At 31.3% G+C, this 16319-nt stretch overlaps 1 protein-coding gene across 3 annotated transcripts in view; it reads right to left on the reverse strand.

Moving 5' to 3' along the window:
* Nucleotides 1–16124, reverse strand: part of LOC140431327 (uncharacterized) — a 59514-nt gene extending 43390 nt beyond the window's left edge. Inside the window, exons 1-2 of one of the 3 annotated variants that reach the window (XM_072519263.1) lie at nt 15023–16124; nt 4248–4557 (exon numbers count right to left, since the gene is read on the reverse strand). In XM_072519263.1, the coding sequence (XP_072375364.1) occupies nt 4248–4557; nt 15023–15320 (608 nt within the window). In that variant the 5' untranslated portion in view covers nt 15321–16124. Of the gene's footprint in view, nt 1–4247; nt 4558–14472; nt 14645–15022 lie in introns of those variants that run through there. The other 2 variants (XM_072519259.1, XM_072519266.1) reach the window with 2 other exon arrangements.
* Between the last annotated feature and the right edge of the window lie 195 nt (nt 16125–16319).

Here is a 16319-nt window from a genome sequence, read left to right on the forward strand (position 1 = left end):
TGCGAAAAGTGTAACCAACAAGTTGGTAAGTTGGGTTATGTTTTTCAAAAATGGGCTGTTGACACTTGGTCTCGATCTTGTAGGCAATAGCCTTCTTTTAGTGGACAAAAAAATCTGAGGGTGATGTTTTTGCCCTTGCATATGTATCGTGTGTAATTGTAGATGACGTCTACGACTTCCTTTAATCCGCTATTGTTTGTATGTTCTTGTTGTTGACTTCTTCTTTTAGTATTGACAACCAAGGCCTGCTACATTCTGCTGATGGGTTTGCTACACATTTTTCCTCATTAAGTAGAATGGGAGCTGCTTCTTTTGATTTTGCTCTTTTTTTTTAATATCTTTTTTGAGAACAATTTACGGAGTGGAAATCAAAACGTCAACTGTCAACGTAAATTTCGTTGCAATCAATTGTGGCTTAACCCCATATAAACATAATATTTAACTTAAACATGCCACAAGAAAACAGTTGCAAAACCTTTTTATAAAATCTAAAATTTTAATACTCTTATTTTTATTTAATTTTATTATGTTGTATACAGGGTGCGGCAGATAAACGGCCAATTAAAAATATCTCGAGAACTAAAGAAGAAAGGTTTTTGAAGAGTGAACTGTTTAATCATCTATTTACTACTGCAACTTCCGGTTATGCCCTATAACTTCGTTTTTTTTTTAATGGAAAACCCTGTATATTGTTTTAATTTTAGAAATATATTCACGTTATTATGAACATTTTTGTTAATACGTCCCTATACTTATTGTGAACCGTTTTTGAGTTATAATGGTTTTTATATGAAAATTACACTTTTCTACCATGTATATTAAGTTCAATATCCTCTAATGTAATTTGATAAAAGTTTAATTTCTTTAGGAACTTAGTAAACACATACAGCTTTATCGTTTACAATGTAAAGTTGTCTTTTTTATTATACAGGGTGCTCTCAAAATTTGCATAAAGCTAGCATCCTAAATTTTCACCTAATTCTTTTTTTTTTTCAAATGGGACACCCTGTATGCGATTTATTATTTTAGAAGAATACGTTTCTCACTATCGATCTAGATAAGTATTCCCTATACCTATCTCTTGCAGTTTTCAAATAAATTAACTTCACACATTTTTGTCACAAAAAATTTATTTATCAAATGTCAGTTTTTGTTCATATTTAATAGTAACTTTTTTGTATGCCGTTGGGTGACAGTTATAATAATTTAACTAATTTTCTTGACAAAATAATAATGGGTCATTTGGGAATACAAATGATGATTTTTTAAATTTAATTATAACTTACGATGAGTGTAACAGAATAGTATCCAGAACTTTCCGTGTTTTTGCTGAGAGATATCGTGTGCAGCCTCGAACTAATCATAAAATTGTAAAACGTTTGTTGAACAACTGTTCGCAGTTTGGTAAGTTTAAAAGTAAAAGGAAAAAGTCCAAAACCCACGTCGGTAATAAGGACTTACAAATCGATATCCTGGGATATTTTGCAGCTAATCCAAATTCATCCTTACGGGAATTAGAGCAATTATTACAGGTATTGACTAGAACAATTCACAGAATTAAAAAAAAAACCATCACCAACCAAATCATTGGACCCCATATTCGTATACACTCGTTCAACATTTTCATCCTGGAGATTATGTAAGACGTAGATTTTTGTGAATGGATTTTAATAATATGACAAGATCTAGATTTTACAACAAAAAAGAGATTTGGTGTGATGAATCGAAGTTTACAAAAAATATTATGTTTAACCGCCATAACAGTCACTTATAGAGTGACGAAAATCCCCAGCCCACGTGAGACAGTAAATTTCAAGTGTGCTTTTCGTTTAATGTTTTTTGTGCTATGAAAAATAATAAGATATTCGCTCTCATGATTAATAACAAAAATTTGAACGGAGAGCGTTGGCAACATTTTACGGCAAGTAATTGTACCAGCACTGCACGCTTTACATTCGCGATAGCCAATTCCGACAGGGGGCGCTCAAGATTTCAAAGATGGACGATAACTTCGGGAAAACAAATAATTTTGTCATTTGATCTCGAAGCTATAAAACGTTTAATATAAATCATTTACACGTGTGTTTTGCCAAAGTAAAAGTTGGAGTAGGTTCTTCAAAGTTTATTTGTTTGTGATTCGAGTTTATACATACGGCAATTGACTCCCAAACCTGAATAAAAATAAAATTAAATGTTTGTTTTTTTTACAGTATGTCTGAAACACGGAAAGTAAAATTTACATTGTCTCAATTATTTTTGTGGTTGCAAGGTCGACAGAGATCTTTAGTTGAGGGCGAGGCAGTTTTTGGAGCTGACCATGTTATATTTTGTAAATTACGCCTTACGTTTTCTACTAATAATTTCATGAGACGTTTGGGGCAATTTAGATGGTGGAACAGTATCTTTCTTCCGTCTTCTCAATTTAGTTTCAGGTGTTACTATAAAGTCAATTAAATATAAATATATTAAAATATAAATAATATTTTAATCAATACTTACTTGGAAAGTAATCGTTCTCAGTAAAATGTAAACTGCACACAGTCATGTACTTGGTTACAGGTTTGCCAATTCGCAAAATGCATTGCCAAACTTTTATATATGGAATTTTTTTGTGAATTATAATAGGATGAACATTGAGGAACATTGCAATAGTTTTTTGAAGTCGAAGTCATTGTTAATTACAATATAAACCGGCCGCTAATATGTATACAAATTAAGGACAATTTCAATGTTTTCCCGAAGTGGATGCTTTTGAAATCTACCACCAGGCGTCGCCCACTTTGCGGTTCCTCGCGAATAATAATGGGGCTAACGAGGCTTGATTTCATCAAGGTGGGTCACCGGCTCACAATATTCGAGGAGTCGGCACATTGCTTGATGAAATATTTAGCGATAGATGGATAGCTAATAAGGTCCGTTTCTCTGGCCACCAGGACAACTATAATTGTCACCGTTAGATAACTATATTTGGGAATAAGTAAAAAATAAGGTGTTCTCTGAACCTGTCACTACTAAGGAAGATATGATAAATAAAATCCTTCAAGTTTTTAACGAGATAAATGGAGAATCAATATCAAGAGCTACTAATGAAAATCTGATAGAGTTCATAAATGTTTGGAAGTTAATGGGCAACATTTTGAACATTTATCACTAGTTTGAACATTAATAAGTTAGTGCCTATTTTCTTTGATGGCATTTTTTTAATTGTTCAATGTTTGACTTATAATATGAAAGTTGTAAATTAACACAACATAGTTTATAGAAAAATAAATTTTTTGTGACAAAAGTGTCTTAAGTTAATTTATTTGAAAACTGCAATAAATAGGTATAGGGAATACTAATACAGATCGATAGTGAGAAAAGTAGTCTTCTAAAATAATCAACAACATACAGGGTGTCCCATTTTAAAAAAAGGAATTAGGCGAAAATTTAGGATGCCGGTTTTATGCCGGCCATAATTTTGACAGCACACTATATAATAAAAAAGGCAACTTTATACTGTAAACGATAAGGCCTAAGGAATTTACTTTTATATTCAAATTACATTAGAGGATATTGCACTTTATATACATGGTAGAAAGGTGTAATTTTCATAATTATAAAAACCATGATAACTCAAAAACGGTAGTGGGTCCCATTAAACAAAACGAAGTTATCAGCAACTTCAGGTATAACCTGAAGTACAAAATAGATAAAAATATTTTCAATAAACAGTTCACTCTTCAAAACTCCTTCAATCCAATTTTCATTATTTAGTTACCTTTAGTTCTCGAGATATTTCTAATTGGCCGTTTATCTGTCATACCCTGTATTTTATCAGTATTTACCAAACAATATAAATAAATTATACGAACGAAACGAAACTACCAATTTCGGTCTTTTTGTTGTGTGCAACACACAAAACAACAAATCGATTTTTTGCTCAATTTACGTTACTCAATTACAACTGGGATACATTTTTTTCACACAAACATATAACACAGAATACACAAAACAGTCAGAACCAAAAACAAAAACTTTGGTTATACATTTTTCAGAATTTGTATATAAATATTTTTTGAGCACGTTTTCCGCAGTGGTGTGGAATTTGGAGGTGTATGGCGTCATCTATTTTATAATTTTCTTAATAAATTATTAATGTCTTAAAATATGCTTTAAAAAACTCCACATATTATTTAGTCCGTTTAAAAATTCTTGAAAAGAAAAGAAATTTTTCAATATACCACAATAAAAAAATATTAGATTACCCTATTGGTTTTTCTTCAATCTCTACATTGTTGATAGCCGAGGAAGGATAAAGTGGAGGAAGTTGGTCTTCTTCTATTTCATTTGTTTGTACTTTCATAGTTTTGAATGGAGATGTTTTTTCTTCATTAACAGTGGTATTATCTAATACATGAGTTTCGATTGGTCTCTTTCTTTTGTGAAACACATTTCCGTTTAATGAGACTTTTAATTCTGGCACATTTGATATCAAACTGTTTATAAGTGGATTTAAATGAGTCTGTTCCTTAAGTAATTGTCTTATCACAATTTCTTTTCTGTTATAAACATTACCTGCAAAAAAAATTTCTATTAAGATTAAAATTTACTCAATGATATTAAGCAAGACATTATTAGAAAATGCAAGTAAAAAATTTAAATCAATTAACAAGTAAGATGACAATACTATAATGATGGCAATTTTAAATTTTACAAAAGTTTATAAGTAATTACTATTTTTAATGGAAATAATCCACAATTTATGTTTAAAATAATTTTATTGTTGACATTTCGATTTCCACTTTCCACGATTGTATTAATGTTTTGTATTTTGAGAACGATTTCCGAAGTGGAGATGGAAACATCAACAATAAATTTATTCTAAACACAAATTGTGGCTTATTCCCAATTGCATTAAGATGCCTCAAGAAAATAGCTTCAGAATAATACAAAATTTATGGAACGAAATGGGTACCTTATTTTCTGTAAAAATGTTCACTGTTAAAAATGTTACTAAGTATTGTTAACCAATACAAATCATTTTTAAAGCTAATTAAGGTGTACTTTGATTTTGTTGGAATAAAAACTAACATCATTTTCTTATTACCCATGCTAAATAATAATCTAAATTTGAATTAAACCGTTTTAATAGATTTTAGTATATCCCAAAAAATTAATGAAATACATCGCTCCTTAGATAATGTCCAAATAGGGCACCCTGTTAGTCAATGTTGACGCAACGTCTAGTTGGGTATCAGAATTGTAGACACTAAATTCCAGGAAATGGTGATTTTTATATTCTTGGTCTTCCAGTGGCGTACAAAATTGTTTTGTAAGAGTTAGAGATAACGCTACCAGTATTCAAGAATTTTTACAAATTATATGAACCACTATTCTCTCTCTAGCAATAAGAAACTTCTAAACAAATATGTGGGATCGGCCATAATGCAACTGAATAATTTAGACATCGGATTATAAATACTAACAAAAAAGTCCACAAGATTTGGTATTTTTCAGTTTTTTAATTAGCAATTCATATAATTCGTCCTCGGTAAACGAATATAAAACCATTTCTGTTGCTGAGTTGTCCTTAACAACATTATCAAGTACACATTTAGGACCTTATAAAGTAAAATTTTAAAAAATATGATTAATACATAAAATTGAGGTATTTGTCACTTTAGGTGACCAAAAGATATTATCAGTAAACTGATACAGTAAAATATTTCTACAAGTTTCTTGCAAATATAATTCGTTTTGTATGAATCGTTTTACAGTGTATGTTAGGTATATATGTTAGATAATTAAATATACAGTATGGTGGAAATGAAAGGAATAAATTCGTTATTTCGTAAACCGGAGACTTTAAGGAAAAATCCTGAAACCCGTCGATTTTTATTTTTAAATAAGCTATTCGTAATACATTTTTATTTTTGACGTCATCTATGTGAGCGTGATGACGTCATTGCTAAAATTTTTAAATAGAAAGGGGGTATTGTAATACATCATTTGAAAGGTCTTTTAAATACCTATCCAGCCATATCAATATGTCTGAGTATTTGATGTTTGTAATTGTTTAAAAAAATTATTAAATATTTATTATTACAATAAATATTTATTAAGTATTGATATGATGTATTATTGACACCCAAAAATAAATTTTATAAAGGCCATCACTGGTAATGAAATATCTTTTTTATCTACTTTTTACCTTTTTAAAAAAACTAGTTACCTTATCAATATGAACATTGATAGTTGGACATTCAAACTTAATTATCTTTCTGTGAAGTGATTAATAGTATTATTGTAGTAAACGTATTCAAAAAGTCTTTGTATCTTTGAACATGAAGCTAACTGAAACGCAAAGAATTGAAATTCTCATAATGATTGGTTATGGAGATAAAACACGTACGCAGAAAGAAGTATGTGCGTTATTTAATAATAAATACCCCCGTCGAGAACCAATTTCACAATCCACTGTAAGCAAAATTGAGAAAAAATTTAGAGAAACGGGTCATGTTAAAGACCTTCCTAAAGGTAGTAGAAAACCAATATCTGAAAACCAACAAGTAGACGTTCTGTTAGCTTTTCAAGATAATCCTCATAACAGTTCACGGCAAGTAGCATTAGATAATGACATGGACCATTCAACAGTTCTTAAACAGCTAAAGAAGGAAAAGTGGCATCCCTACAAAGTAAGTTTAGTACAAGAACTTATGGAAGATGATTTTGATAGACGAATTGAATTTTGTGACATTATAATGGAACGAAATAACAGAGATCCGATGTTTTTAAAAAAGATTATTTTCTCTGATGAAGCTACATTTCTACTAAACGGTCATGTCAATCGTCAAACTTATCGGTACTGGGCTACGGAAAATCCACACTGGATGCAAGAGTACCATACTCAATACCCAGAGAAAATTATTGTTTGGATGGGAATAATAGATAATAGGTGTATTGGACCATACTTTTTCGAAGAAAACTTAACAGGTCCTCGATATTTAGAATTTCTTCAAAATTTCTTGCTTCCAGAATTGAACCGGTTGTTTCCAAACAGAAATGATTTATGGCTACAGCAAGATGGTGCGCCTCCACACTATGCTGTCTTGGTACGCAACTACTTAAACAACGTCTTTCCAAATCGGTGGATAGGTCGAAGAGGAACAATAGAATGGCCCCCTAGGTCACCTGATTTGACTCCTCTTGATTTATTTTTATGGGGATATTTAAAAAGTAAGGTGTATCAAAATAGACCACAAAATATTAATGAACTGAAAGAAAGAATACGTAATGAGGTTGTTTCTCATTGTATTTTAGCTGAAGGTAAACAATTTGAGCACTTAATTTAGGTTTCGTTGTATTTATTAAATAATACTTAATAAATATTTATTGTAATAATAAAAATTTAATTATTTTTTTAAACAATTACAAACTTTAATTATACTTAGACATATTGATATAGCTGAATAGGTATTTAAAAGACCTTTCAAATGATGTATTACAATACTCCCCTTTCTATTAAACAATTCAATGGCATTTAATAAATTATTGATTTTTTCAACACTCAAACTTTACATCTAAACAGAAAACAATATATGCTTTAGTTTGCTCCCAAATACAATTTAACTTATTTTAATTGTTTGGGAAGTCCCAAAGTTCTTGCTAAAATACAATAATAAAATACATACTAAAATACGTCAGTTTTATAATTAAACTGAAGCGGTTAATACGTTTTTATAATGTTCTGACAAATATGGAAGGTAAAAATAGTCAAATGAAACGTCGTCTGCAAAATTTTTCAAGTGAAAAAACTATTATATATAACATGTATTGTGAACCCCATGACTATGAAAAGTGTTCACAGAATTGAATTCCATTTGAAACAACTTGAAGGTAAGTCGAAAAAATGGAAACCAGAGAAAGAAAACGTAATCAGCTTAAAGAGGAAACTAATTATGTTATTTGTAAAAAATTCAATGCTTTCTTTTTCTAAAAATTAAATCCCAACCTTAAAGAAAGTAGCAACCGAAATAGATTCCGACGATTTGATAACCCAAAATATCACGACGTGTATTATTGCGAACATTAAGGAAGAAAAATCTATTTACACGAAACTTGGTTAAATTAAGATCATACTGTCTCAAAGGTTTCGCAAGATTTTTAAGTTACAAACCGTCAACAAACCTTTATTGAAGGGTTATCATCGGCTCTGAAAACACCAGCGGGCAAAGGACGGTGACTCATTTTAACACACATGATGATATATTTTATAATTTTATTACAAAAATTTTAAGTCGAGATCGCTTTTTGCTTTTATTGAAACCTCTTCATTTTGTAAATAATGACATACCTGATGAAACTAATGGAAACTGGCAACATTCTCCTTATATATGAATCTATGGTACTCTTTAGAGGGAGACTCCATTTTCGTCAGTACATCCCCAACAAGACTCATAAATATAGAGTGAAACTGTACAAACTCTGTTCACCTGACGACTATACTTTCAATGCAAGTATTTACACAGGAAAAAAAACAACAACCAGTTAATGTACCACACTCTGAAGCAGTTGTTCTAAATTTACTTCAGTGTATCACAAATACAGCTGCCAAAATATTATTTGCTGATAACTTTCATTCAGGGACACCTCTCGTTAAAAGATTTTTAGCAGAAAACATGATGTACTGTGATGTATTGAGAGGAAACAGAAAAGAAATACCACCTATTTTTAACCAGTCCAAAATGATGAAGCGAACGGAGGTTATTGGAAAAAAAGCAAAAAATAACTAGGAATTATTAAGTGGATGGATAAGTATCCGGACCCATAGTAAAAAGAGGATATTGTGAAACCAAAATATATAATTGCTTACAACTCTGCAAATAATGGCGAAGAATATTCCGATCAGATGTCATAATACCATATAGTGCTACTAGAAGCTTGACATGGTACCAAGAAATAAATTAGGTTTTAATTTTAATATCTCTTTCTTTTAATATTTACTTATATTTTTTTAGAAAAGTTGTATTTAAGATGCCAAAAAAAAAACAAAATACCTTGGGGTGTATTTTGATCATAGGCTTACATGGAATACTAACATTCTGAAAACCACACAGAAAGAGACTATGTTCTTGGGCAGATGTAGAACAATGTGCGGTAAGAATTGGAGACTTAACCCCAAAATGTGTGTGTATAAATAAAATAAAAAACAAAATGACTCTATGGTTATACACAATGGTTATTAGACCAATGATAACCTATGGTTCGGTGACGTGGTGGACAAAGACGCAGCAAGTGGGAGCAATAAAGCTGCTAGGTAATACACAAAGGCTAGCATGCCTGTGTATTACGGAGGCCATAAAAACAACTCCTACAGCAGCGTTGGAAGTCCTGCTGAATCTACAACCACAGATTAATCCATAGTCAGCAACATATAAGCCAGATGCATGGTGCTGACAACAGAAAGTTAATTGAGGAGCTAAAAGCCGATATGGTGATGGGAAAACCTATTGATGCAACAGCTACGAGATATAGCTTTAATAATAAGTTCACAATTAAAATACCAGGCAGGGAAGACTGGAATGAAGGTGTGCCCATACAAGCTGCTGCTACCTGGTACACGGATGGCTCAAAAACATTGGAGGGTGTGGGAGCCGGCATAGTAGGAACAAATCAAGAGATAGATTTCCCAGTAAGTCTATCTAAGAATGTGACAGTTTACCAGGCGGAAATAACGGCAATCCATCACTGCGTGGAAGAAATAGAAAGGCAGGAAAGAATGTTCTGTTCAGTTGCCATCTTCACAGATAGTCAGGCATCTCTTAAGGCACTCAATTCTGTAGAGGTCAATTCTAAGCTAGTACGGGATTGTGTGTGTGTCCTAAATAAACTAGGAAACCCTAGCAAGGTTACGGTAGCCTGGGGACTGGTGCACGAGGCCATAAGGGCGATTAAAAAACATAATAAACTTATTTTAACCTTTAATTGTGGCTTATTCCCATTTAAATAGTAATTAAATTAAAAAGCAGATGAAATGGCCAAACAAGGCTTATCAATCCCATTCATTGGATTAAAACCCTTCTGCAGTGTTGCAAAGACAGTAATAAGAATGGCTACAAGGAAGTGGGTAGCTCACAAATCTCTGGAATTGTGGAGGAATTCACCAGGACAAAGACAGGTGAAACAGTTCATTCCAAAATTTATGGCAGACTTAATAAGCAAAGACAGGAAAACAGTCAAAGCCATAATAGGTCTTCTAACAGGGCACTGTAAGCTGAATAGGCACTTGAAGCTGATGGGATTATCAGATCATGACCTGTGCAGATTCTATCACCTCGAAGAAGAAACAGCAGAGCACATTCTACGTCAGTGTGATAGTCTGGCAAATGTGCAGTTCTTTGCATTAGGTCAGTGTGATAGTCTGGCAAATGTGCAGTTCTTTGCATTAGAAGAAGAAAATCCACTGGCAAATAGCTACATGGAAGGTACAGTCTCGAAGCTATTAGCCTTGTTAAAAAAGGTCAGGCTAGAGAATGTAATCTAGGACTAGAGGACCACAATAGATCTGAAAAGGTCAGAGTGGAATAGGCCAAAAGGTCATCTCTCTAAATCTATCTATCTACCACATGTTTATTAAAGTTACAGGTGTAATTAAAATAATAAACAAATAATAAAATTACTTTATTCAATTTTAAAAATATGATTTAAATTATTAATTTAAATTTAAATTATTTTAATTCCTATAATATGAATGAGGACAATGTGCAAAGATTCGGCAGATCTGCTGTATAAACAACTATAAAACTTCAAAAATAAAGATTTGAACTTTTGTTTTAATTAAGATGCAGTTTTATTATGGTACTAAATTGAATGTGAATAACTTTTTGTTTTTAAATTATAATTAATATTGGTTATAAGCATGTGTGCTTGGTTGTATAGTATTCTCCCACCACTTCCAGGCTGTCAAAATTTAGGCAACCTAGCAAAATAAAGACTACTAAATTTACTAGATAGTTGAGACTGGGATCAGTGAATCGAGTATACCAATGTAGTAAGAGGGTAGGACCTCTATAAATCGGAAATTGATTATGAATGGATTCTGCATCAGCTAGTGATTAATGTATTCGTCTTAAAACATTTATTTATCTGCAGTATGTATGCAAAACGAGGGTCAAACTAGTTTTAACATTAGTAATATATACTGTGCAGCATAGGGATATTGGCATTATACTGGTCATGGCGCTTCATTATTCACCCATTATTTGTAAGTAAACAATTAAAAATGAATATGCTTTTTAAAAAATATGAAAATTTGAGACCTTAAAGAGAATCAGACCAAAAACAAATCTAGGTATTGACAAAGCACCTGTACAGCCATATGAAAATGACCTTTTTTTCTCTCAAATGGGATAAACCAATAGAATTGTTTAAAAATTACTTGACTGATTGGGCCCATCTTACGCAAATATAGTAACTACACAAAAACTCACATTATTAAATGTATTTTAAACATTTTTATTGTTTATTTTGGAAATTAAGTACCTATAAACAATTAAAAAAATGCTTACTTCCGGGTTTAATTTGAAATAACTTTTTTGTTTATAAACAGCTTTTAATTTGGGAAAACTCATTTTAAAGAGAAAGTATTTCCCATCAAGAAAGTTGTCTGTTGAACATTTTTTTTTCTAAAATGCATAGTTTTTTCACAATATTAAAATGAATGAAAAAGTTCACTTTTTTGTATAAATGTTAATAAAAAACCATGACTCAGTAAAATTGTCGATAACTATGAGATGGTACACCTTTTCTATTGACTACCCCCAGGTATTCCAGTTAAAAAATAGCGCCCAGTATTTTTTTGATTTTTTAAGTGATTTTTTGGCTTTATTTCCTGGGGTAATAAACTATAAACAATTATTATTTAATTTTTATCTATATCCCTTACTTGAATTGAATTCAGTATCAAATTAAAATAGTTAATGTTTTTATTATTCATTTTTTTTTTCTGGAACATGTAATTCCAAGGTTCATGATGTTTTGAAACATACAACGCATTAGATTGGGTACTCAGTGTTTTTTAATGACATAGAATATGTATCAATCAGTCATGACTGAAGTCCATAAAATACAGTAGAACCTCAATAAGTCCAACATCAGGGAACATGTCAAAATGTTCGATGTATAGAGTTTTCAACTTATGGAGTATTTCAACTTAGACAAATTTTAATTAGACATAAAGAGGTTGGGATTCATGGCTGAGTTTACTGAAAGTACAAGCTGAATATAGCCGTAAATGTCAAAAATATTTTGGTTTGGCAGTGTTGGCATGTTTTTATAACGCATATGTTGTATGCTTCAAATATAAAGAGATAAAGCTTTTAAAAAGTACATTTTGATTATACTATTTTATGAATTCTGCAATGTTTAATTTATATAAAGCAATAACGAGTAAATATTTGCCTCTTTCAAGATTTAATTGTAAACATCTGTTGTAATCTGGCAACTGCTGATTTGACGATTGCTAAATCTATCCCTTAATCTATCAAAGGGTAATTGCTAAAAAATTTCTATTAATTAACTGCAATTAATGTACAAAGAAACAAATATTTACTCATTGTTGTTTTATATAAATAAAAAATTGCAGAATTTTTATCATAATATAAACAAAATGTACTTTTCTAAAGCTTTATCTTTTTATATTTGAAGCATACAGCATCTACATTATAAAAATATGCCAACACTGATATACAGAAATTTTTTATTCCATGTTTGACATTTGCGACTATAATCAGCTTATACTTTCGGTAAACTCAACCTATTACTAATTTTGAATTAGAGAGGTGAAATAAATAAAAATTCATGTTAAAAAAAGATAACAAACATTTTTATTTATTATAAATCAACTTTATTTCAAAACATCCTTAAAATAAATAAATATGGCATAAAAAAAATCAGACATTTCTTTCTGCTTTAGATAATTCGAGTGTTCTCTAACTATAGTATTGTCTACGGTATAAAGAGCAGAAAATTCTGGTTCTTCATAGTTGCTAGTTTGCTCTATAAAATTCCGTAAAGTATTCAATGCTGTTCAGATACTGTTCAGGATGTCAGATCATGAATACATGAAGAGATTAACATTTTCAAAACCAGAGGGCACAAGAAGCAGAGGATGACCACTAATGAGATGGATTAATGATGTGGAAGAAGACCTACAGATTCTAAGGGTCAGAAGATAGAGGGAAGTTGCCAGGAATCAACAGGAGTGGCAAGTTCTTTGTGAGCAGGCCAAGATCCACAATGGATTGCCGCTTTGATGGAAACCCACGGAGTGCATCTAGTATTATTCAAGTCTTCTATGTCATCTAAATCATTAGTACCAGTTTTCTGAGCTACTGAATCAATAATTTCGTTATCCCATAATAAAGTTCTCACATGATATTCTTGATTCAGACACCACTGTATTCCATTCTGCAAGAGGTGAAATAGAAATATCTTCGGTTTCAGCTTCTTCTGTTGACGACAATGGAAAACCACAGTGTACATAAGTTTTTTATAGTAGTCATAGTTATATTTCATCAAGTTTTATCAGCCATTTTCATGGCTTGCAATATATCTAAAGTAGAATTCTTTTTTCTTCCATATTATCCAACATGTTCTTAATAATTTCTTTCTATATAATGACTTGAAGTTTTTAATGATACCTTGATCCATATTCTTTAATTTTGATGTATTATTGGCAAGCAGATTTTTTTAATTTTAACTGCTTTCATTTGTGGGATATCATTATGGGCTATACAATTATCAATTAATAACAAGATTTTTCTTTTTTCTTTGACCATTTTATTATCAATATTTATAAGCCAGTTTTTGAAAATTTGCGTCATATTTCAAGATAGTAATCAACATCTTGAAAAACAACGAAGTTTGTTAGATTTGAAGATGACTAATGGTGACAGTTTTTCTGTATCCAACATGTTTGCTACTAGCAGAGTAGTCCAACAGTCCTTGCCGTTTCACTACCATGACATTTATCATTTTTAAAAGTTACATTCTTATCAAGAAGACATTTAAAAACAGTCCCATTTCGTCATTGATGGAGATATTGTCAAGTTTTAGTGTTGTTTACAGAATACTCATTGGTAGGCCAAACTTTTCATTCAGAAATATCTTTCTTCATTTGACAGTTCTTTACAGCTTTCAGCACTTCTAAATTTTCAGCAAGACTCACAGTTTTCAATTTATTTTTCACAGCACTCATGTTTTAACAATTTTATTTGTAAACTGTTGTATAAATTAATGCGTATTGCAGTAACCCTGAACTACTTCTGACAATTTTCCAATCAAGAACAAATGACAAAAATCAAAAATAACAAAATTAAATATCTAACACCAAGCAAGCACGCAAGTGTTAATGTTAGTCATAAATTCCTTAAGTGGTAATTATATTTATTGTATACTAAATTGTTTTCTAAGAGACAATGGTGTACTTACAATGTTGGCAAATTCGTTATCTTATTTTTCTTCAAACTATTGAGGTAATAAAAATTATCTAGTTATAAAGGTTGTACAATGGTGCACTTCACCACTCTTCAAACTATACAGGTATGTTATAACTCAAATAATTGAGTTGTAAAGGTTGTAAAGTAAAACATTGCTAGGTTTCAGATACAGAAGTCCAATTTAATTTTTCTAGTTATAGAGGAAAATATGTGCCAAAATGACTTACAGTGACACACTTATTATTTCGACAAATAAAGGTTGACATTTCAAGTAATGCTGTTTTGGGGCTTGAAGGGGAGGGACCAAAAAACATTATTTCAAGTTTTGGAGGTTTTCAATACATCAAGGTTCTACTTAAAGAGGTTCTACTGTATCAATAACGGAGCGTTTACATGATTTAAGTACTGAACAATGTTAATTTTTATCATGTTTAAACACATGTTACAGTCATGGCAATTTGTCAAAAATTATAGTGACAAATTAAACTGAATGTACCTAAAATTTTGTGCCAAAAAGTTTGTAGTAATAAAAATATAATTACCTAAGTCTTTAAGATGATTTTGAATGCGATTCCTATCAGTATAGGGTAAAAGCTTAGATATATCTAGAGCATCACTCTCAATACTTAGCCTAGAGTTTTGTTCATCTTTATCCCTGAGTTGTATAAAATATTGAAGAGCTAGCCGTATTCTTAAATTTTCGTATTTTTGAGGAATTGTTCTGAAAAAGGATATAATTTTGTCTTCAGATTCAATCCAGGGTAAAACTGTTTGGATATCCAAGGCATCGTTATATAGATGGGGCCCTTCTATGGAAGCTGGTTCACTAGCACTAGACATGCCAAAGATAGTTTTTTTTTAATTTTCCAAATTATGTAGGTACAGGACCGATAATTTTAACTACACCATAAATATTTTTTAGCATACACAAAATTCACAAAAACAACTTCTGGTGTTCTGGTTTCTGGTTTTCTGGTTAACTGTAAGGTTAATCAATCATCAGTCAATCATTCTATGAATCATGACTCATCTATGAATGCAAAATGCAATGTTCTGTTCTGTCTTCTATCAGGGATACCAGGTCTGGGGATTTTTCTTTAGAACTGGGGAAAATTGAGAATCTTGGGGACTGGAGAAAAACTTTTTTAAGATGACTAAAGCTGGATTTATAGTTTGATGGACTGTAGAAGACGTAGACGCACTGTAGACGTAACCAACGGACTGTAAATATTATTTCAATTTATAAATCGACGGAGTGGAATTTTTTCGCATGAGTAGAAACAGTGGCTAGAGTTGGTGACCATGATACTATAATATTCTTTTATTATTTATTACTATTATTTTATAAATTCTTAACGTTCATTGTAACAAATAATCAACAAAATCAAAATTCGATTATGTTGATAAACAACTTTACAAAATGGTGGGCGGGCCAGACAGTTCACTTTGGTTGACAGCACAAAATTCTTCCTTTTGATTGGCCAGACGCAAGTAACGCACTGTAAAAGATGAAAGTTGGCCAACTCTTCCGTTGCAGTGCGTTTCACTTACGTTCCGTCATGCGTTTACGTTCATTTATAAATAAGAGTACATAAAATTCTATGTTGATCTTTTTCCAGTGCGTCTACGTTTACAGTGCGTCAAACTATAAATCCAGCTTAATATCTGGGGAAATCAAACTGACTAAAATATGTTATTAAATTTAGTAAAAAATTGTTATTTTTGAAAGTCCAGCAATTATGTGAATAATAAATGTACTACAAGGACAAGATAAGATCGCGGTGACTGATTCCACATTGTATAGGCCACACTCAATACAGTTTGGTGAATTGGCGCTAC

This window comes from Diabrotica undecimpunctata, chromosome 1 (genome assembly GCF_040954645.1).
Source record: "Diabrotica undecimpunctata isolate CICGRU chromosome 1, icDiaUnde3, whole genome shotgun sequence".
Taxonomy (NCBI): domain Eukaryota; kingdom Metazoa; phylum Arthropoda; class Insecta; order Coleoptera; family Chrysomelidae; genus Diabrotica; species Diabrotica undecimpunctata.